The sequence below is a fragment of the Myotis nattereri genome, assembly GCF_964212035.1.
Source record: "Myotis nattereri genome assembly, chromosome: X".
Classification (NCBI taxonomy): domain Eukaryota; kingdom Metazoa; phylum Chordata; class Mammalia; order Chiroptera; family Vespertilionidae; genus Myotis; species Myotis nattereri.
Window position 1 is genome coordinate 119,280,365 of NC_138078.1, and position 22,553 is coordinate 119,302,917.

At 51.1% G+C, this 22,553-nt stretch overlaps 1 protein-coding gene across 1 annotated transcript; it reads right to left on the minus strand.

Moving 5' to 3' along the window:
• Positions 1–5,786: 5,786 nt before the first annotated feature.
• ELF4 (E74 like ETS transcription factor 4) lies at positions 5,787–19,904 on the minus strand (the record flags this gene model as incomplete). Its single annotated transcript, XM_081081902.1, has 9 exons — positions 5,787–8,843; positions 9,928–10,293; positions 11,127–11,319; positions 11,401–11,484; positions 12,294–12,485; positions 14,691–14,783; positions 15,406–15,577; positions 18,132–18,233; positions 19,833–19,904. The coding sequence occupies 9 exons, from the start codon at positions 19,902–19,904 to the stop codon at positions 8,042–8,044; spliced, it is 2,076 nt and encodes a 691-aa protein (XP_080938028.1). The 3' UTR covers positions 5,787–8,041.
• Positions 19,905–22,553: the final 2,649 nt, after the last annotated feature.

Consider the following 22,553-nt stretch of genomic DNA (forward strand, 5'->3'; position numbering starts at 1 on the left):
GACCGGGGGAGCTCCCCAACCCCCTGATCGACCCTGCTCTGTGTGTGACAGGGTAAGGAGCCCCAACCCCCCTAATGGGCCCTGCTCTGTGCATGCAGGGGGCAGCGCCCCAACCCCCTGATTGGCCCTGCTCTGTGCGTGACGGTGTGGTGCCGCAACCTCCCCATCGACCCTGCCTTGAGTGTGACAGGTGGCGGTGCACCAACCCCCCAATCGGCCCTACCCTGAGCGTGACTGAGGGTGCAGCGCCCCAACCCCGCCCCCCCCCCCCACGGGCCCTGCTCTGTGTGTGACGGGGTAGAGCCATAACCTCCCCATCGGCCCTGCCCTGAGTGTGACAGTGGCGGCACCCCAACCCCATGATCGGCCCTGCTCTGTGGGTGATAGAAGGCGACGCCCCAACTGCCCCCCACGGGCCCTGCTCTGTGTGTGATGGGGTAGAGCCATAACCTCCCCATCGGCCCTGCCCTGAGTGTGACAGCGTGCGGCACCCCAACCCCCTGATCCGCCCTGCTCTGTGCATGACAGGGGCGGCGCCCCAACTCCCCAATTGGCCCTGCTCTGAGCCCAACCAGGGGCTGCACCTAGGGATTGGGCCTGCCCTCTGCCACCCGGGAGCAGGCCTAAGCCAGCAGGTCGTTATCTCCCGAGGGGTCCCAGACTGCGAGAGGGCACAGGCCGGGCTGAGGGACCCCCTCTTCCCCCCGAGTGCACAAATTTTTGTGCACCGGGCCTCTATATAATAAATGCATAATATGCTAATTAGAGGGATGTCCTTCCAGACGTCCTTCCAGACAAAGCCACAGTGGGTGGGGCTGAGGCAGAGGTCGCAGAGGCCCCCCAGCCGTGGTGGGCGGGGCCATGGCTCTTGCACAAATTTCGTGCATCAGGCCTTTAGTTATATATATCATTTATTTCAGACAGGGAGATAGAAACATTGATGAGAGAGAGAATCATTGATCAGCTGCTTCCTCCATGCCCCACACTGGGGATGGAGTGCTCAACCCAGGCATGTGCTCTGACCAGGAATCGAACCATGACCTCCTGGTTCATAGGTTGACACTCAACCACTGAGCCATGCTGGTCAGCTGGAGACCTTTAGTATAGTTGCTTTATTAGGTTTCCAAACAGCCTCATAACAGTACTGATTTCTGGGCAAGTGTCCTCTGTTTGGCACTTGTAGATATGCCAAACTCTGATATGTCAATAGGTGGTAAAAGCCATGTGGTGAGTGTCAGGGTTCAGCTAGGCCCAGGGTGGTTTGGGAGCTCAAAAAGATGGACAAGGGCACTGGGGTGGTGGGAAGGACGTTCTGGGAGAGGTGATGCCCGTACACTTTAGTAGAAAAGTAGGCATTAGGGGTGGCAAGGGAAAAAAATCTTTGAACTGAGGAGACAATCTGAGCAAAGTCTTGGAGACAAAGAAGGTAGTATGTGCAGGAAACTATAACCCATTTCAGTGTCACTGCAGCTGGAAGGGACAGATGGAGAGGGAGGGCACAGGAGCCCTGCTGGCCATGCCAAGAAGCACAGCTTGGACTTTTGCCTTAGGTGATACAGGATGGGAAACTTTAAACTGGGTAGTGGGTAGTGACAGGGTTTGTTTTTGTTTTAATAAATTGGTAAAAATGTGTTGAAGGTGGGGCAGGTAGAGGGAGGAAAAGGTAACTGCTTGAGATCCCCCCCAAAAAAAGATGAAGGGAGAGTGGTGGGGGTTCTACAAGGATTTCCTTTTAAGACAGGAAGGAGATGCTGTGGCAAAGTCAGAATGAACCAAAGGAATAGTCGTTTGGGGAGCCATGGACAGCTACAGGCATTTGGTTTGGTTGTGTGGGTGCTCACACCCCTTTGGTCCCCTGGAGAAAGGCAGAGTTAAAAGTGGAACCAAACAGCAGTTTATTTCTTACCTCCATTTTGGGTTCCTTTCCCCAGACCTTTCCTGAGTCCTCTGTCCTTCAGCCCAGGTTAGGAAGATCAGAGCAGGAGGTATGGACGATGATATGAAATCTGCATCCCTGGTGAAAATTGGGGCAAAGACGGTGGCCTCTTATGAAATGACCTCCTAATACTTTCAGGGTGGTCTAGACCAGTGGTCGGCAAACTCATTAGTCAACAGAGCCAAATATCAACAGTACAATGATTGAAATTTCTTTTGAGAGCCAAATTTTTTAAACTTAAACTATATAGGTAGGTACATTGCTATTAACTTAATTAGCGTACTCCTAAGGCTTAGGAAGAGCCACACTCCAGGAGCCAAAGAGCCGCATGTGGCTCGGGAGCCGCAGTTTGCCGACCAGGTCTAGGGGAAAGGGCCAGCTCCACAACTTACCACCTAGGTTGGTTAACCTTGGGCGAGAACCTAATGTTTCCAAGCCTTAGTTGCTCCATCTGCCAAATGGGGCTCAATTTACTGACTAGGGAAGAAAATCATACTGAGTAAACATGGCTGTTCAGCTCGAAGTTAGTTCCTCCCACACGCCCCAGGTCATGAACCTAAAGTTAGTTACTGACGTTCTTACCAGACTGTTCCTCTTTGGGGTGAAGGGTTGAAACGGAGGTCCTATTCAAGGGTCTGTATTCTGGGAGAAAAGGACCATCTGCTATGTCTGCATCCCTATTTGGGTGGCTGGATGGGGTCGGGGTGGATTGGGTAGTAAACCCCTGCCCCTTCCTTATTCTAATCTCTAACGGGGAGGGGGGCAGGGGGAGGAAGCTCGTTAGGTATTTCTATTGTGTCCCACCCCGCTAAGACGCACGCGCGCGGGGTGTGTGTGTGTGTGTGTGTGTGTGTGTGAGTGTGAGAGAGAGAGAGAGAGAGGAGAGAGAGAGAGAGAGAGAGAGAGAGAGAGGAGGGCGGGAATTGGGGGGGGCGTGCAGTGCTCTGGCTTTCTGGCTTTCTGGACCCCGCGACGGGCGGGCCTCCACGTGTTCCCCTAGACCACGGATTTCAGTGTGTGTGTGTGTGGGGGGGGGGGGGCTGGCTAGCTTGCAGCGTCGGGCTGCTGGGCGCAGATACATTCCGGGCTCACGCAGCGGGCAGTCGGGGCCCTCCGCTGCCAAACCGATGTAGCGGGCGCCCTGGCCCGATTGCTTTCCGGTTTTAAGGTAGAAAGCAGCGCTGCGTGAAAGTGTAGTTAAAGGCAGGCTACGGAGGGGAGGTGGGCCAGGCCAGGCGCCCTGCGGCTGGAGCAGCGGCCTCGGGAACACGCGCGCCCCGGCCGGGAGAGCGTGGCAGCTGGACTGTTGGGCCGCTGGGCCCTCCTCGTGCTCACCTGCTCATCAGGGAGGCTGGGGGAGGGGAGCGCCAGGGGCGGGGCCATAGCACGGCCAGCCAATGGGAGGAGGGCATTCCACCGATCAAGACCTGCATTTCCCCTGGAAAGTCGAGGGAGGGGGCGGGAGCCGGGGAAAGTTCGAAGCTACTGAGCCATGGAAGGCCTTGGCGGGGGTCAGAGTCACACGGGGATAGTTGGGGGCGCAGGGTCAAGACATAGAGACTAAAAGATGCCGGCCCTGTCGGCCTCTGCCGGGAGGCGCAGGCCCCGCCCCGCTGCCTCTCTTTCCCTGGGCTCCTTGGGGCCACCAGCCCGCTGTCCTTGGCTGGACAGCGCCCCCTGCTGGACGTCGGCCCCCACGTCCTGCGTGCCAGGGACGAGGCTCTGGGAGGCTGCAACTGCCTGGCCTCCCAGCTCTGGGAGCTGCCTGGAGAGGAATAAGCTCATTTGCCTCAAATCCAGCAACGTTGGAGCTGGAGGCAGTGGCATATTTAAAAATATGTGATGGGGTCAGAAAGACCTATGTTCGTGAGAATAACTTCTTGTCCTGCCCCTCCCATTGGGTCTGACCTTTCTGTCACTCAGTCCCACTCCGGAATGAGGAAATGGTCATGAGGCTGTCCCAGGAAGGGCAGCAGCTAAGGGCAGGAGTTCAGAGTTGTCCGCAGCACCTGGTGACAGCAAGGCACAGCTGGAAGCAGCCTTGTGCTCCTTGTGGCCACAGACCTAGGCAAAGGAAGCAGCTGCCTGCAGTGATATATGAGAAGTAAAAAAGCTGTGGTAGCCCCCAATATGGGTTGTCCTCCTCCCCTCTTGCCTGCCACAGCATAGGGCCACAATCCCCATGATCATATACAGGACTCATTCATTCTTTCAATAAACATTTATTGAGCACCTACTGTGTGCCAGGCACTGTGCTAGGCGCTGGGGATACATCAGTGACTAACACACAGTCCCTGTCCTTGAGGAGCTCACAGTCTATTGGAGGGGAAACAAACATATAACTAAGGACCTACATGTGCTAAGTGCTACAGTAAGAGGTATATACAAAGTGCTGTGGGAGCCCAAAGAGGGGAGTAATACATCAGTTGCTGGGGGCGAGGAGCGAGTCTCTTGACTCCATTAAACCATCACAAAGGCAGGGATGTTGTTGCCACATGACGCTGGTTAAAAGAAACCTGTCTCCTGGTTCTCCTCTAGCCTTCTCCCATAACTATATCAGCACAGGTTAGTTTATCATATTAGCTAATTTAACACTTTGAGTTAGGAAAGAAACTGACAGGGAAGTTTCTTTAGGGGTAGAGGACATTCAAAGTAGTAACAAGTATTGGGTGTGGAGGCTGGGGGTGGGGAGGCCATGAGGGCACTGAGCCAGGGAGTGCGGGCCCTGGGCAGTGGAGCACCTGGGGTGGGTGCCTGTGCAAAGGGGAGGTCAGCATCACCTACCTCAAAGTTTGGTCCCCATCACTCACCAGCTCAATCAGTAACCGTTTGCTGATGCTCACTAAATGCTTCTTATGTAGTGTGCCCTGCTCTGTGGGTGCTATAGCCGCCCGCCCCTCAGAAAGTAACACTAATTGGGGTGACTAAATAAGTCCAGGTCGTTGAAGATTTAAGTAACAGTTTGTGATTATAACAAAGGAGATGTCACAGGCTGTTTGTGATCAGTTGCCAAAAGAGTGGCAATTGCTACAAGTTTCAAAACAAGAACTGTGGAAGGCAGCTTCCAGGAACTGAGTTTCCAAGGATGGATAGTATTCGGTTGGTACTAGCGGGATGGGAGGAGCATTCTGGTTAAGTAGAACCAGGTAAAGCAAGAACACAGAAGTGGGAAATTTGAACACAGAAGTGGGAAACTTAAACTTGTTCAAAGGCCAGCAAGTGTATTGGTTTGGCAGGAGCAATACACTGGGGGTGGGGGGAAGCAATGTGAAAAATGACTGGGGAAGTCAGATGGGACCCGATGGTGAAGGACCTTGCTGGAAGGTCAAGGACTTGGGACCTTGTCTGAAGACAGGGCTGATGCTACATTCAAAATACTTTTGGAGCTACTGCCCTGAGTCTTAATGTGCCCCCCTCCCCCTTCTCCAGGACCCCTGGACTGCCTCATGAGTCAGCAAATAAAAGGGTTAATGCCCAGCTGCCTAGAATGGATAAGAGGTTATCCTGAGTCCCACCCTGTAGGCATTGAGGAGCCCCTGAAAGCTTTCTAGCAGATCAGAATTGGTGCCCTGGCAGATTGGAGGGGACAAGGCAGGTCACAGTGGGGCTCTGGATGTGTCTAGGGAGGGAGGGGATTAAGCTCTGGGTAGTCTGAGGCTCTGGGAATGTGGAAGAAAGGTCTGAGACATGGTAAATGGCACTGGACTTCAGGAGATGGGGAAAGGGACAGGGTCAAGTGAAGGCAGCCTTCAGATGGCTCTGAAATGTCTAATTTAGAAAGTCAGAAAAATGGTGGCACCATGAACAGAAATAGGCAAGTCATGACAGCTTTTTTTTTTTTCTTGGAAAGGTTTTGTGTGCATATGTGGGAACTTTCAAATTGACTTTTGGGAGAGGGGCTGCCTTTGAGGACCTGGCAGGCATCTAGGTGGAAATGTCCAACAGACCCCTGGGCATGCGAGCCAGGAGCTGGGGAGAAATGTGGGGGCTGTGGCTCTAGATGTTGGACTCATCCCCAAAATGCTGATCCAGAGCCAAGAGGATGGATGAGACCCTTGGGGACACCCACACCGAAAGTGGTAGATCCGGAGCCAGCACTGCACAGAGAATGGGCGACAGAGGGCACAGTTGAGCCCGGCTAGTGCGGGAGGTGATGGGAAGTAGTGTGACATGTTGTAAGGGTTCACAGGGGCCAAGAAATGTGAATGCATTTGATGTCACCATGAAGATATCAGTGACTTTCAGATGATGAGTTCTATGGAGTTGGTGAGTGAGACAGGGCCACCCCAACCCATGCAGCGTCTTTATGCAAAAAAATAGAAAGAAAAAAAGGAAACTTTCTCAAAATGCTTTACTTTCCACCATCAGGAAATTGTCATAATAAACTGATTTATTTTTTTTAAAAAGGCACTTTAATGCCAAGTGCTGGAGACGTGTAATAAATACACCTGCACAACCGTATATACTTTCCCCACCCCATGGGGGAAAACAAGAAGAAAGTGAGAGAGGGCGATAGTGGGCTTGGCAGTGACCGGAAGGAGAGCGAGAAGAGCAACCTGGGGAGGTAGATCAAGTGGATGGTTTTGCACCGAGGACATAGCAAAGGTCCTGAGGCACTGATTCACATTAACCAAATTCACCAGATAACAATTGTTTCCAAGGCTGACGTATCTTAGCTTTGCCCCCCACACTTGGCAGGAGAGAGGCAGGCTAATGCCAAGAAGGGAGGGGGAGGAGATCCAGGCCCTAGGCGGAGGAGTTGACTTTGAGAGAATCAGTTGCCCCTTAGAAAGAGGAAAGAGGGAAGCAAAAAGCCATGTAGAGACAGAAGTGCCATGGGGGCTCACATCTGCTGGCTCCTGTCTCCTTGAGGAAGAAGGAATCAGGGTCAGGAGTGAAAGTTGGAGAAGAGGGGCGACAGTCCACATGAACGTCTGCTGTAGCCACAGTGGGGGCAGGTGGGTTGGCAAACTTACGAGGTGAGTAGAAGACTGGCTGCGCGGCAGGCACATATGAACAGTGATGGAGGCAGATCCATTCGACATTGCTAACACAACTATCCCCACCATGCCTGACAGCAGGAAAATATCAGGAGCGACATTAATCAAGAGGGAACCCAGAATTTGGGGTGCAGGCCAGGCGCAAAGCCTGGTTTTACAGCCCCAGCCCTCGGTGCAAACATTTAATTAATTCAGCTCTGCCTGGGTACTCGGCTGGGTCTAACTCTGGAGGGGCACTCTGCCCCTATCTAACCCTTCAACACAGCGGTCAAGGTTCCAAGCGTGCTGGCAAGTTACTGGTGGGCCATGAGGCCAAGTCCAGGGAGAAGCCCTCAGTCTAGACTGAGGGGCTGCTCCGGAGGGCTGAGTTTCCTCTCTTTATGCTTTTATCCCACGTGGCCTTCTCCTGTCCTTTAGAACTGCATTTGCTCCAATGTATACACCAATGGGAGCTCTTCTACCCTGACCTGCTTCAGCTCTGTGACATCTCTCCAGATTTGGGGGATCCAACCTGCACCCCCATAGTCTCAGAACAAATGAGTCTTGGTTTGTACAAAGGGGACTAGGGAATGTTTTTCCTTAAAACAAATCCTCATCTCTGCGGCTGATGTGTGCGCAGAGACACATGTTCTTAAAGACCTCACGGCTGCACCCTTGTCCTCTCCAAAGAAATGAAGATACAGTCTCATGAGTACACACGAATACATACCGAGATATTCACATATGGGATAGTCACTTCCCCGCTGAGGGAACATGGATGTGAAATGCAGCCAGGCAAACATGGATCTTCCCATGAAGCCCCTGCATCCACCCTGGCCACCAACTTCTCAGGAGGTTTATCCCTTCATCACCGCACCAGCCCATTTCCCTGGCAAGAGCATATCCCCTAGTGCTCTTGAGGGCCATGGTCTGATGCCAGGAATGCTCAAACTGGGCATGGCTTGGCCATGTGACCTCAAGCAGAGGTGAGGGATGGGGGAGTCTGGTATATTGACATTCCACCAAAATGTAAGGGCAGGCGAGCTACTTGTCAGTCTGCTAGAGGCAGTCCATATGAAAATGCTGCTCAGCTTTGCCTGGTGGGTCACTTCCCCAACCCCTCTGTTTATATGTTGTGGGGCTCCATTTTAATGAGCGAAGTGGGGTTGAATGGGAAGGGGGCTGGGGTTGGGGATCTAGTCAGTAGGGTCCCAGATGTGGTCACACTAGGCTCAGCCATAAACAGGGACCCTGAGCTTGAGGAGAGCTCAAGTTCAGCCACCGGGGTCAGCCCAACAGTGGGGCGGCTGGGAGGAGAGAAAGTCTGGTTTCCCAGAAGGCTCAGATTGTGGGAGCCCCTTGAAACCACGTGGGTTGGAAGTGGCTGAAGGTGAGCCTGATCTCTCAGAAGCTCCCTCAGGGTCTCTTCAGGAACCAGCAGCCCCTCCATGGGGGCCCCAGTCACCATGCCCTGCACATATGAGTTGGGTCTCAGTGACCCATCCTTGACCCCAGGGGTTGCCGTGGCACTGGAAGTCCTGATGAAGGCAGCAATGACAGTCCCCGGGGGCTGAGAGCTGGGCCCTGCTACTCCAGCCCCTGCGACGGAGGCTGCTGTGGGATTGGTCGAACGGTTGGCCCCAGCCAGAAGTTGGGGGAGGCCACTGAGAATCAGTGGAGTCCCCGGTGCTGCCACCTGGTTCTCTTGGAAGCTGGCATTCAGGGGGAAGGAGGCCTGCAAAGTGAAGGTGTCCTTGAAGGTCGAAGCAGGTGGAACACTCTGGAGAACGAGCTGGGTTGAAGTAGTAGTACTGACAGGAGGGCCATTGGTGAGCACTGTAGTCAGGGGGATTGTCTGCAGGGTCAAGGCCGAGGCTGACCCCACAGGGGCCACTCCTAGGTGGATGTTGCCAGGCACTGAAGAAGCACTGAGAAGAAACAGAAAACAGATTTGGTTAAGGCAAGAGGCACCTCCCAACTGGCTAGAGAGGAGGGCACAGGAGGAAAGGAGTCGAAGGTGTTTTGTTTTTCAGTTAACATTGATTGAGTGCTTCGTCAGGGACACTCAAAATGATTGACATTCGCTGTTTTCCTCTATCTTCAAAATAGCCCATGGGCTGCCTGGCCGACGTGGCTCAGTGGATGAGTGTCGATCTATGAACCAGGAAGTCAGGGTTTGATTCCCAGTCAGGGCACATGTCCAGGTTGCGGGCTCGATCCTCCGGATCCTGCAGGAGGCAGCCGATCAATGATTCTCTCTTATCATTGAGGTTACTCTCTCTTCCTCTCCTTCCTTTCTGAAATCAATAAAACAAACAAACAAAACAAAATAGCCCACGAGTTGAATAAGTTTAATAATCTGATCTTACAGCTTGAGGAAACTGGGGCACAGAGAGGTTATGTCACGTGCCCTAGGTCGCACAGCTAGTAGGAGGGACTCACATCTAGGCTTTCTGACCCCAGAGCCCATGTTCCTCGCTGCTCCATTCTACCAACTTCTCTCCTTACAAGCGCATCTCAGTGACTCATGCCAGCAGAGTGAGAGCTATATACACACAACTCAGACAAAGCCCAACCTTTTCAGGGAAAATTGGAAGCACTTCGCATGGACAAGAGGTATCAAGAGCTTTGCATGTGGGCCTGGAGGGCCTGAGGAAAGCAGACGGGTATCCCTGTAACATTCTCTGTTGCCTCTTTTTTGGAGTGGGGGAGGCTCAGGGAGAGAGGCCCAGATGTGGAGGCCCCTGCTGTCTGTTTGGGGAGCCCTCTGGGATAGCAGGAATAGCCCTAGCTGGCAACACAAGTCCCCCAGGTCAAGAGCTGACTTTGCCATCACTTTGGTGTGTGACCCCAGGCTTTTCCTTTCTTGACCAAGTGCCCTACTGGCTTCTCAAGGGTCCTGCGAGGATCCCATGAGGCTGGACACGCAGCAGAGCTTTGCAAGAAGTTGAAAACTGCTCCCCACAACTCAAGGAACTATGGGAAGACTCATGACAACTTGGGTGCCCTTACCTCACAGCTTTGGTGAGTTTGGCCTGGCCCTCTGGTGGAGAGACCAGCACGGTGGAGGTAGTGGGAATCTCCTCATCTGGAGACAGGCCCAATTCCAGACTTGCAGATGACTGCAGACCGACATGCTGAACCTTTGGCTTCTCCCAGGGAGGGCTGCTCTTGCCCTGGGGAGCGGCTCTGGATGAGACCCTGGAGCTGGCTCGCCGGGTAGTGCTGGTGGAGGTGGAGGCCTTTGGGGATGCCTCTGCCACTTCGCTTTTCTCGTCCTCATCTTCAATCACCACTAAATCCTTGGGCATCTCTTTAAACTGGTACACCAGCCTCTGCCCTTCCACTTTGGCAAGAATGCCCCTTTGGTAGTAGTATCTGGGGAAAAGGGTTGAGGAGTTAGCCAGGGGCATACCACCCTCCGGGCAGGGCAAGCATGAGGAGGAGCCTGGCCAGGAGGCAGATGGGAGCTCAAGGACAAGGGTAGTGGGAAGGCCAACGCTTGGACTTGGAAGAAATTTATGAAATTTCTGAGATCTCCTGAGGACTCAAAGGGTCCATAAAAAGGGGTTTCAAATGTCAACCCCCACCCTGCACTGGAGCAGAGGACAGGGGGTGAGTGAAGAACGGGAGAGAATGGATGGATAATGGGGGGGGGGGTGTTCAGCACTCTTCCAGTGTGACACACCAGCTGTGGGTAACTCTGGCCCGTCTCCCTAGCTCTCTGGCTTGAAGAATGTGAAGGAAGACCTTCTTGCCTTAGCTGGTTTGGCTCAGTGGATAGAGCGTCAGCCTGTGGACTGAAGGGTTCTGGGTTTGATTCTGGTCAAGGGCACATGCCCAGGTTGTGGGCTTGATCGCCAGTAGTGGGCATGCAGGAGGCAGCCAATCAATGATTCTTTCTCATCATTGATGTTTCTTATCTCTCTCTCCCTCTCCATTTCTCTCTGAAATCAATAAAAATACATTTTTTTTAAAAAAAAGGAAGACCTTCTTGGGGATGGGAGGCCATAAAATGTTCTCCTATCAAGAAAGAAAAGGCTAGGACAGAGCTGCAAGAGAGAGGGAATTGTTCCTTCCAGAGGGGGTCTGGGGAGTGGCTTAGGGCAAGCAGATGGGAAGGTTAGGAGACCCTATAGCAGGAGGGCCTCCTTGCACATGAGGAAGAGTGTGGTCACTCCTCCAGGACAGGGACCCCCAGCAGCTCCTACCTTAGGGCCCTCCCCATTGTCTCATAGTTCATGTCAGGCTTGTTCTTCTGCTTCCCCCAGAGCTTTGACACAGCTTTGGAGTCCACCAGCTTGAAGATGCCCTTCTCTCGCTGGGTCCACTTGATGTACTTGGGGCAGGTGTTCCTGTCTTGCAGAAGTGCCAGGAGGAACTCCCACAAATAGATGGTGTTGCCTGAAGAGGACCAGGTGGTGAGAGGTGACCCAGGCACCCTGGCTCCCTTCCCATCTCAGCTCCCCTGACTACCAGCCATACCTTTGCCATCCTTAGATTTCTTCCGAATGGGGATGCTGGGGTCAGTGACAGGTGAGGTACTGCGGTTGCCCTTTGTCTTCCGGACTGAGGAGAAGGGGAGAGCAGGGTGAGGCTGAGACCACAGCAAGTGCTGCAGGCTGGGCTCCCAAGCAGGAGGGCCTGGAGCTTATCAAGTTGGGTGTGACAAGGCAGACAAGGGAGATCCCAGGATCGTTCTCCTTGGCCACAGCTCCCAGGTATGTGCACCTGCCCTGATTTTCAGGCCCCAGAACAGCAGTACAATGTGGGGCAATGAGTCACTTTTAGATCAGAATCCACCTAGGCTAATTTTTGGAATGAAAAGGCAGCCTAAAGGTGTGACTGTTGTGCAGGTGAGTGAGACACTGGGGTTTTGGTTGCCATGATGACAAGGCAGTCTCAACCAGCCATCACCCGAGTAAATCAATAACACAGGGCTTGGGAAAGCCCAAAGTCCTCTCCCATATATGGTCTCGGCTCCATGAGCTCTCAGAAGGAAGATAAGAACACAAAGCACACAGCAGAGGCCCCCAGGGGGCCAGGGACTGGCCATGGGGGCCAGGCCTGGTGTTTGAACACCCAGCCTAGAATTTTATCCATTGGGATCATCGGCACTTCTGGAAGAGTTTACTTCTATGCCGAGCAGACAGGAATGGGCTGGGAAATGTCAGGCTATGGGTGGACCAAGCAATAAGGCCAGGTTTTACTTTATGTAAGGGAAGCCTTTTCATCCACCACTGCCATACCAGAGAGCTGTCTTCTTAATGTGTCTGTGGGCCTCCACCCATTCAACCCTATGTTTTCCCTGACTGCCCCTCTCCTACCACCCGCTCCTTGAAGACACACACACACACATTTCTTTCTCTCTCTCTTACTTCTCTTCTTTGGTTTTCCAGTCTTCTTGGCACTTTCCTCTTTGGAGACCTGCTCCTCCAGAGAATGCCCCTCCTGGTCACCAGTGTCACCAGCACTGTTCATGGCATTGGGCTCAGAGACAGGAAACAGGTAGTTGGGCAGAGTGGTGGCTGGAGCAGGGTCTGAATCCGGAAGCAGTTCAGAGGTGCTGACTATAAAAGAAAGGCCAGTGCAGGGTAGGAGCATGCTCTCCCAGTGCTCCAGAGAATGATGGGCTCCCGGGGAAAGAGCAGAGGTGCCGTTCCCCTGAGCCCCAAACACAGGAGACACCTGAAAACACCTCATGTGTCTCGCACCATTGAGGAGAGCAAACATCTGTAGAGCTGTGGGCATGAACCGGCCCCAACGATGGCTGCCACATTTCGAGCCCACTGCTGTTGGGAAGCTCCAGGTGACACCCAGGATACAGGGCCACCTTGATTTAGTCATTCACTTATTTTTACAACTGGAGGGGGCCTTAGACACCCGTTAGCCCAATTCCTCTGCTTTCCTAATGAGGAAACTGAGACCCAGACAGGCAGGGCACGTGCCCAAGATCACACAGTAAGAATTTGCCTGGTACATGTGGCCACCCTGTAACTATCTGTTGAATCTTGAATGAATATTAGTGACAGAGTCAGGATTAGAAATGCTGGGACTCTTAACTTGAAGCTTCAGGGCTTTCTTTCCTGCGCTGTCTACCAGAGCCCCCTTGGGAAGGGGCAGTTACTAGGTCCAGGAGTCCTCCTGTGGAGTCAGGGCAAATGCCTGAGGGATTCCTGGAGGAAAAGCCTGCCTTGGGGGCCTTCTGGGGAGGGATGGCCAACCTCCAAGATCAGGAAAGGGACGAGAAGGTACCGAACCCTGTACATTATAAAATAAGCCACACCCTGAGTAGTCCTCCTGGGAGCCCAGCAAGAGAGGGGGACCCTGAAAAGTGACCCTGGCCAATAGTACTCAGTCTTAAAAAGGAAGTAGATTCTGACACGTGCTACAACATGGGCAGGCCTTGAGGACATTCTGCTCAGTGAAATAAGCCAGTCTTGCCTGGCTGGCATGGTTCAGTGGTTGAGCGTTGACGTATGAACCAGGAGGTCACGATTCAATTCTTGGTCAGGGCACATGCCCAGGTTGCAGGCTTGATCCCTGGTAGAAGCCGTGCAGGAGGCAACCGATCAATGGTTCTCTCTCATCACTGATGTTCTATCTCTCTCTCCCTCTCCCTTCCTCTGAAGTCAATAAAAATATATATTTTTTAAAAAAGAAGTAAGCCAGTCTCTGAAAGACAAATACTGTAAGATTCCACTTATCTGAAGTACCTAGACTGGTCAAATTCATAGACATAAAGTAGAATGGTAGTTGCTAGGGGCTGGGGGGAAGAGGAGGGGGAGTTGTTTAATGGGTAGAAAGTTTCCGGTTTTCAAGATGAAGAGTTCTGGAGATGGATGGTGATGATGGCTGCATAACAATACAAATGAACATAATACCAGTGAGCGGTACACTGAAAAATGGTTAAGGTCATCAATTTTATGTGTATTTTACCCCAATTTAAAAATTCGGGAAGCCCTAGCTGGTTTGGCTCAGTGTATAGAGTGCTGCCCCTGGACTGAAGGGTCCCTGGTTCAATTCTGGTCAAGGGCACGTACCTCAGTTGCAGGCTCGATCCCTGGCCTGGGTTGGGGTGTGTACAGGAAGCAACCAATCCATGTGTCTCTCTCACATCGATGTTTCTCTCTCTCTCTCTCTCTCTCTCTCTCTCTCTCTCTCTCTCTCCCTCCCTCCCTTCCACTCTCTAAAAATCAATGGGAAAATATCCTCAGGTAAAAAAAAAAAAGAAAGAAAGAAAGAAAGAAAGAAAAATTTCCTTTGGTGAGGATCAACAACAACAAAAAACAATGGGGGGAAAAGTCACCCTGGCCACCTTTCCTTGTCCGTGGTGCCCTCCAGCCCTTCCCATTCCAGTCACAGCTCAAGAATAAGTTTGTGTGTATGTTGGTGGGGGTGGGTACATATGCCTGAATGCACATGTGTCTGAGAATCCAACACATGGACGTGATCTTTTTTATTTATTTATTTTCTGTTCTGAATATATTTTTCCATTGATTTTTAGGGAGAGTGGAAGAGAGGGAAAGACAGAGAGAAACATCGATGTGGGAGAAACACATCAATTGGTTGCCTCCTGCATGTGCCCTGACCAGGGCCCAGCTCAGGGAGGAGCCTGCAACCGAGGTACATGCCTTTGACTAGAATTGAACCCGGGACCCTTCGGTCTGCAGGTCAAGGTGCAATCCACTGAGCCAAACCGGCTAGGGCTAGACATGATCTTTTTCAATACCATTTGTTTTGCCTTGAGTAAAGACACCAAAGTTCATACTTACAGATCTGCTTCTCATCCAGGATGTTGTTGGGAGACTCAACATTGAGCAAGACTTCAGTGGTTGACATGGTTTGTGAGGTTGCTTCATTTTCATCTGGTTTCAGGTTTCATGATAAGAGGGGAGAAAAAAAAGCTCTCTTAGGGTACAAGATTGAGGGTACACCCATAACCAGGGCCAGCCCAGAGAACAGTGCAAAGGAGCCACCTCCCAGCCTAGTCTTCCACCTTCTCTCTACACCCACCCCAGCTATCTCCACTCCTCATTGTCCTCCATCTCAAAAGATCATAAATCCACCTGGCCAATGTGGCTCAGTGGTTGAGCATTGACCTATGAACCAGGAGGTCACGGTTCGATTCCTGGTCAGGGCACATGCCTGGGTTGCAGACTCGATCCCCAGTAGGGGGTGTGCAGAAGGCAGCCAATCAATGGTTCTCTCTCATCATCGATGTTTCTATCTCTCTCTCTCTCCCTCTCCTACCTCTCTGAAATCAATAAAAATGTTAAAAAAAAAAGATCATGAATCCATTTAGATGACTTCCTCCTCTATGAAGCTGTACTACCTTTTGTTTGTCCTAACTGTCCCATCTAATTTCCAACTGTTGGGGGCCTTGCCTTTGCTGTATGTGTCACTATAAGCCATTGTGTGTGGGCTACTGTTCCCTGAAGACAAACCCCTTTATCCTCCACAGATTCCCTGCCCAGGAAGGGGACAGACCTGCCAGCATGAAACTGCCTTCCAGGATCTGATCCTGTGTCATGCACAAGGTCCTGTCCGTTATGATGCCGTTGTGACCATCTTCTAGCTCCAGTCCTGAATACAGATGCAGTAATTCGGGGTAAGGTACCTGCTCCACGATCACAGCGGGGAATACTGAGGGGTCTTCCAGCTGTGGAGAAAAGAGGGATCTGGTTCATGACCCACCCACCTCTTCCAGGAAGCCCGCCTACCAGAATCTAGCTGTTCTTGCAATTTCGAATTCTTAGAACCCTCAAGAACTGTCCTTTGTTAAGACTATGACAACGGTCTGACTTCACTGGATGATGAATTTTTAATTAATAGTGATGGGCTAGGTCTGTACCACCTGCATTCAAGGGCAGACAGCTTTCATTGGCTGTAGTTATGGGTTAATCCATGGCCAGGATCAGGAAAGGATTAGTCAATGGCAAGGGCAAGGGACTCGATCTGTAGTCAGGTGAAGGACTCAGCCTACAGTCAGCGCTGAGTACCCAGGGTTAGGAGCTCAGATTGTGGACATCTTAGGGCTCAGTCTGTGGCAACGAAGACAAAAGAACAGAAGCATTAGAGAGTAAGAAAGGTAAGGGCTCAGTCATTGCCTGGATTGGGGAGAGTGTTCCAATTTCCAGTTTGATTCAATGGGTGCATGGGGGCACTGTTCATGTTAAGGGGGGACCTGGAAGAGGGGGAGGAACAGATTTTTGGAGAAATATAAGGAGGGCAGTGTCTGAATATGGTTAGTTTGAGGTACCCTAGAGATATTTAAAATGGAGATATCTCTCAGGGGAGTAAAAAAAAAAAATGTGTCCAAGAACTCAACAGGGTGGTCGCTAAATCCCTTGGAATGGAAAAAATGATCAGGATGAGAATTTGACCCCTGGAGGACGTAGTTGTTCTAAAACCAAAGGCTAAATAAAAATGGAGTGTGATCGAAACTGTTTGGTATTTTGTTGTTTTTGTTTTTTTGCAACTGTTTGTTTTTTTTAATTATGTTTGGAAGGAAATATACCAGAATGTTCATAATGATTATATTTAAGTTGTGGGACTTTGGATGACTTCCCCCCATTCTTTATAATTTTCTGTATTTTTCAAATTTTCTTTCATGGGACTATTAGTTAATTCTTTCTTCATAGAAGAAGAATGAGAATACTCAGTTCTGTGCCTGAAGGTTCCAGAAGAACAAAAGTTAATAACATGCTTTTGGGTTTGGCTACTGGGCAGTCACCCAGGCTAATGCAGTTTCAGGGGGTGCTAGAGTCCCAAGGCACATTACAATGGATCTCAGAGAGGATAGAGTGAGGCAGGCAGTGGGGTGTAGTGATTAAGGCCATAAAGTTAAGAGCTGTCTGTCCAATATGGTAGTCACTAGCCACGGGTGACTATTTAAATATAAATGCAATTTTTTCAAGATAAAAGATCAGTTATTCAGTGTGTTGGCCATAGTTCAAGTGCTCCATAGCCACATGTGACTAGTGGCACCATACTGGATAACACAAATATAGCATACTTCTATCATCTCAGAATATTCTATTGGATTGTCCTGATCTAGAGCCAGACTGCCTGGGTATGAAACCAAGCTCTACTACTTACTAGCAGGGTGACCTTGGGCAAGTTACCTAGTTTTTCTGTGCATTGTTTTCCTCATTTATAAAATTTGGATGATCATATTATTGACCCCTTAAGGTTATTTAAACAAATCAATATGCATAAAGCACTTAGAACAAGGCATGGCATAGAGTAGGTTCTCATTGTTTTATGTATCAGGAGCTTCTAGGAGACTGGTAACATTTTATTTCTCAACCTGAGTGGTGAGTTCATGGGTGTTTATTGTATAGTTATTCTTTAAATAGATATACACATATGTATGTGATTTATGCACTTTTTTGTATTCATGATACAAAAAAATTTTTTTGCAATAAAAATTGTTTCCTGCCCAGCCAGTGTGCTCAGTGGTTGAGCGTTGACCTATGAACAGGGAGATCATGGTTCGATTCCCAGTCAGGCACATGCCTGGGTTGCAACCTCCGTCCCTGTGTGGGGTGTGCAGGAGGCAGCCGATCAATGATTCTCTCTCAATAAAACTATATTTTAAAAAATTGTTTCCTAAAATGAGTGAGAGAAAGGAGGTGAGAAAGTAAACACAAAGGTTGAAGCCTATGCTGGGGAGAGGAAAGGCACAAAGAAAGTGGTATTTTGAAGGAGGTGGGTGGAAGAGAGGCATGTGAAGTTTTCTTTTAGGATTGGGGAGAACTGATTATGTTCTAAGTTGAGAAGGAAGGTCTGGGAGGTCTGAAATATATCAGAGAAAGACAGGAGTTGATCAAAGGTTTAAGGTCTTGAGGGAAGCAGGAGAGAGGAGAGTAAGTACAGGGCCAGGATTACCCTTGAAAGGAACAGGGACACTTCTGGTTTTGCTCAGTAGATAGAGCGTTGGCCTGCAGACTGAAGGGTCCCAAGTTTGATTCCAGTCAGGGAACATGCCCAGGTTGCGGGCTCAATCCCCAGTGGGGGGCATGTAGGAGGCAGTAGATCAATGATTCTCATCATTGATGTGTCTATCTTTCTCTCCCTCTCCCTTTCTCTCTGAAGTCAATAAAATAAATATTTTAAAAAGAACAGTGGCCCTGGCTGGTTTGGCTCAGTGGATAGAACATCAGCTTGCAGACTGAAAGATCCCAGGTTCGATTCCAGTCAAGGGCATGTACCTTGGTTGTGGGCACATCTCCAGTAGGAGGTGTGCAGGAAGCAGCTGACCGATGTATCTCTCTCATCGATGTTTCTAATTCTCTGTCCCTCTCTCTTCCTCTCTGTGGAAAAATCAATAAAATATATTTTAAAAAAAGAACAGTGACGTTGTCAACAAAATGGAGGATGGAAGGAAACTGTGGACTTCCTTGGCTTTGAGCTTCTCTGTGGACTGGAGGAGAGGCTGTCTGCTGAGGGTGCAGGGGCGTGTGTGGGGCTAGAACAGCCGTGGGCAAACTACGGCCCGCGGGCCGAATCCAGCCCATTTGAAATGAATAAAACTAAAAAAAAAAAAAGACTGTACCCTTTTATGTAATGATGTTTACTTTGAATTTATATTAGTTCACACAAACACTCCATCCATGCTTTTGTTCCGGCCCTCCAGTCCAGTTTAAGAACCCATTGTGGCCCTCGAGTCAAAAAGTTTGCCCACCCCTGGGCTAGAAGGTATGGGGTTGGGAGTGTCTATGAACAGCCTCTATGAAGAACAGAAACAGCTGCTGAGCAGACTAGAAACAAGTAAAAAAATGACTTGTAGCATTGGGAACCCAGGTAAGGTTAGAGTTTCTTGCTTTCTCCTCTAGGCACTTCAGGGGTGTTCAATAAAACTGAGCAACTTGGGTAAGGCCCAGCTGGACAGAAAGTTTAATATGCTCAAATCCCACTAGGGGGCAGCCTTTCGTAGTGCGCAAGAGATTGCACAAAGTTTTCCATCTTCACAAGGATTTAGGATAGAGGGCATCAGAATTAGGCTGAGGTGCCCTTAGAGGTGATCCAGGTGGCTCTCCCCTTGGTGAAGATGGAGAGATGGTAGCCAGATACAGTAGGGGACAGGCCTTGCATAGGTGACACTGTAGCCAAACTAGGATCAGAACCCAGGACTCCTGGCTCCTACTCTTCCATTCCTTCCACTGTAGCTGGCTGCCAGTTTGTAAAAAGAGGGGAGTGGATGGTGGCGAGTGTGCCAGGACCCTATCTGATGGGTACAGCTAAGTGCCCAGAAAACGTTTTAGCCCCACTTCAGGGCAAGGTACGGAGTGGTAGGGACTCGGGTGACAGAAGTCTGTCCTATTTTCCAACTTCCTGCAACCAGAAGACTCCATTTCCAGTGTATCCTGAATTTCAAATCGAGGCTGAAAATATGGTTATGGAAGGGTCCATCAACCAGGCTAGAGACATGAGCCTGATGCCAGGGGTTGGACTCTGCCCTGTGGTTCCAGCTGGCAGTGCTCACTCCTGCTATGTGGTTGTCCCAGCAACTTTGTCACTGTGACTCTGGGGTGATGGGAAGTGGCTGAAAAAGCATAGGCAGGTCAGTGCACAACTGTGCATTCAGCCCACGTCGCTGACTAGCCAACAGCTCAGCTGGTGTACTTAGCAGCTGCTTGGCTGACTTAGTGACTGCACGTGCCCTGTAATTGCACGTGGGCAACCAGCTCACTAAATGACCACCCCATGATTACTGACTGGCTTTGTGAGTGGCTAGCTGGCACAGTCTAGCTGACAAGTGGGCCCAGTGCCCTGAACCTAGTAGGTGCTTGATCAATATTTGCTGACTGGCTAGCCAGCCAACCAGCTGGCTATCTGCCTGCCTGTCTGTGTCTATCTGATCGTCTGTACTGGCTGACTGTGCTCTGTGCTCTGTGCTCTGGAGGCTGTACCTGGTGTATATCATCCATCCCGTTGCTTGCAAACTCGAAGATCAGGTCACTGGGCTGCAAGGTTATAGCCATGCTGTCTCTTCAGAGCTGACAGCAGAATTCGCAGGGCCCTCTGGAGCCGCAGGTTTTTCTTGATGAAGAGATGCTCCTCAGGTAACTTGGAGCTTAGAGCCTACACTCAAGCCACAGGAGAACGGGTGTGTAGAAAACTGGAGTATGTGGTGGCCTAAGCGAAGTTCAAGGCTGCATGCTGGGCTGGGCCAACCGCAAGAGTGACCTAGAGAGAAGGGAGAGGTGGGGGCACTGAGTAAATCACCTTCCTTGAGCTCTGTTCCCAGGATAGCTGGCCAATCAGAGGGACTCTGCCGTGCTAGGGCAGACTGCCAGGAGGGGATGGCTACAAGGGGCCGGCAATGGGAGAAGAAGGGGGAAGGAGAAGAAAGGAGGCAGGTAATGAAAGAGGGGAAAGGAAGGTAACTGAGTCACCTCCAGTGGGAAGTGATCAAGCCTGTGTGCCCATCTAAGTCACCAGCATTTGCACCTTAGCTGGCCCTGAAGTTAGGCAGTCTCCCTCCCTTCCCTCCCCCACTCCTCTGGAGGTGACAGAGAGAGGGACTTTGATCGCTCTCCACCCTGCACATTAGTCCCTAGGGTGTGGCCACAGGGAAAATCAGGGCCTTGTGGATGGGGCAATAGCATGAAAAAGGCCAAAAATTCCTTTGGCTCAGGAAAGACTCTTGTGCGAGGGGTGTGGGTCAGGACATGTGAGCCAGATGCTGCCTGGCTCAGTTTACCTTGGGAGTAGGGGGTCACTTAGCTCTGAAGGGCAGAATCTACAGAGGAAGAAATGTCTTGCTGTGAGGTTTGTGTAGTTCGCCTGACCCAGCTTGTGGGGATGGGACGCAGACATGGCCACGCCTCCAAAGAGCCTGGGGACAGGGACAGGTGGGCCCCAAGATCTGCCCACTCATCACCACCCCACCACCACCCAGATGGCCTCTATGCTGGATGTGGGCTTGTGTTCTTGGTTCAGCTTTGCTTTCAGTTTCAAGACTGAACTGTCACCCTGGGAACTTGTGAGGAGAACCCTGGCTGGGGGAAGGGCCCAAGGAACCTGGCCCATCCTCTAGGGCCGGTTTAGGGGCCCTCCCTTTCCAGGAAATCTGTCTGCTGTAGTTCGCACGTCTCTCCTCTCCTTGAATGCCTCACAGTCTGTACCTCAGGCATTCACATGGCACCCGGGCCTCCAATTGTTTCCTGTGCTTGCTATGCTTGTACGTGTTGTCTGCGGTCCCACCCATGCCTGCCTTCCAAAGGCTCGCTCCTGCTCCCACGTCCCTCCTGTCCATCTGCTCTGCTCCGCCAGACCTGAACAGTTGGGCTTCTCCACTTGTAGGTGCTACATCTTTGGCCCTCAGTGTTCTGTTTTTAGTGACATTGTGTGTGTGTGTGTGTGTGTGTGTGTGTGCGCGCACGTGCGCGCGCGCTGGGTCTAAAACAGCCTGGTTCAACCATAAGCATCTGAAGAACTGGGGCCAGGCACCAAAGTGGGAGTGACACACTGACCCCTGCCTCCTGGACACTCTTTTGGCAGTGCCAAGGGTGGCAAAACCTTCTCCTGGCAGGAAAGAAATGAGGAACTTCAGAGAGGGGCAAAGGGGAGGGAAGGGTGGGGGACCACGGGTGACCTCCCTGATGACCGCTCTCCCCCACAGGAGACACCCAGGCCTCTCCCACTTCCTTTCCGTTAGCCCACAGGGCTGGCTCCACCCTCTCCCCACCCCCAGTCTCATCCCCACACCTTTCCATCCCCCTCCCCCAATAAAAACTCTGAGAAGTCACTGAACTCAAGCTGTCAGGTTTGAGTTTCCCTTTGGGAGCATGAGAAACTGGTGCCTGTCAGGGCAGAGGAAGCACTGGCAAACCAGGGTCCCTGCTTGAGCTCCACCCCTCCCTCTCCCCACTACCCCCACCCAACCCTGTATGTGACCTGGTCCGGTCTCTGGTGGCCCCGAGAAGCCTCCCAAGGCCATTTATGCTTGGAAGGTCTGTCTCCCCCACCCATAGTGCCCAAGGCCCACATTCCGCAGCTCCAGGCCTCCCACAGGCCAGACCGCCTGTCTGTCCCCAGGAAGCATTCTCAAACTAATCAAATGAAAGGCTATCACTTTCACCTAATCCCACTTTGTCTAAACATGAAACTTCTGAAACTCCTGTGTCTGTTCCCTCCCCCCCTCAAGGGCCTGAGGCCTTCCCACCGCCGTGGGCCTTCAGGTTTGCTCATCCCTTTGGCTTCTCTTCATGTTTGTGAGCTCACTGCCCCTTATCTCAGCCTGTGGAACCTCTGCGTGCCTTCCTTACCTCCCCCATTAGACAGTGGCTTCCTTGAGGGCAGGGACGACTGTGTTGGCCATTGATGAAACTTTAGCAGCCTTGCACTGTGCTTGGCATGGAGAAGACACTCAATTCCTGTATGTGGAATGAACGTATGAATGAATGAATGAATGAATGAATGAATGAATGAATGAATGATACTGGTCATTCTGTACAAGTGAGCTGTGTTTTCTGGGCAATAAAGTATATCTATTTGTACACTGGGTGTGGTGTGGGTGTCATATCCTCTGGCTTATACAAGAATGAGAGGAATGTGTGCACTCTGTGTATAATATCTGTATATTTTTGCATTGTAATTTACAATGAGAGTTCGCTGCATGTGTGCAA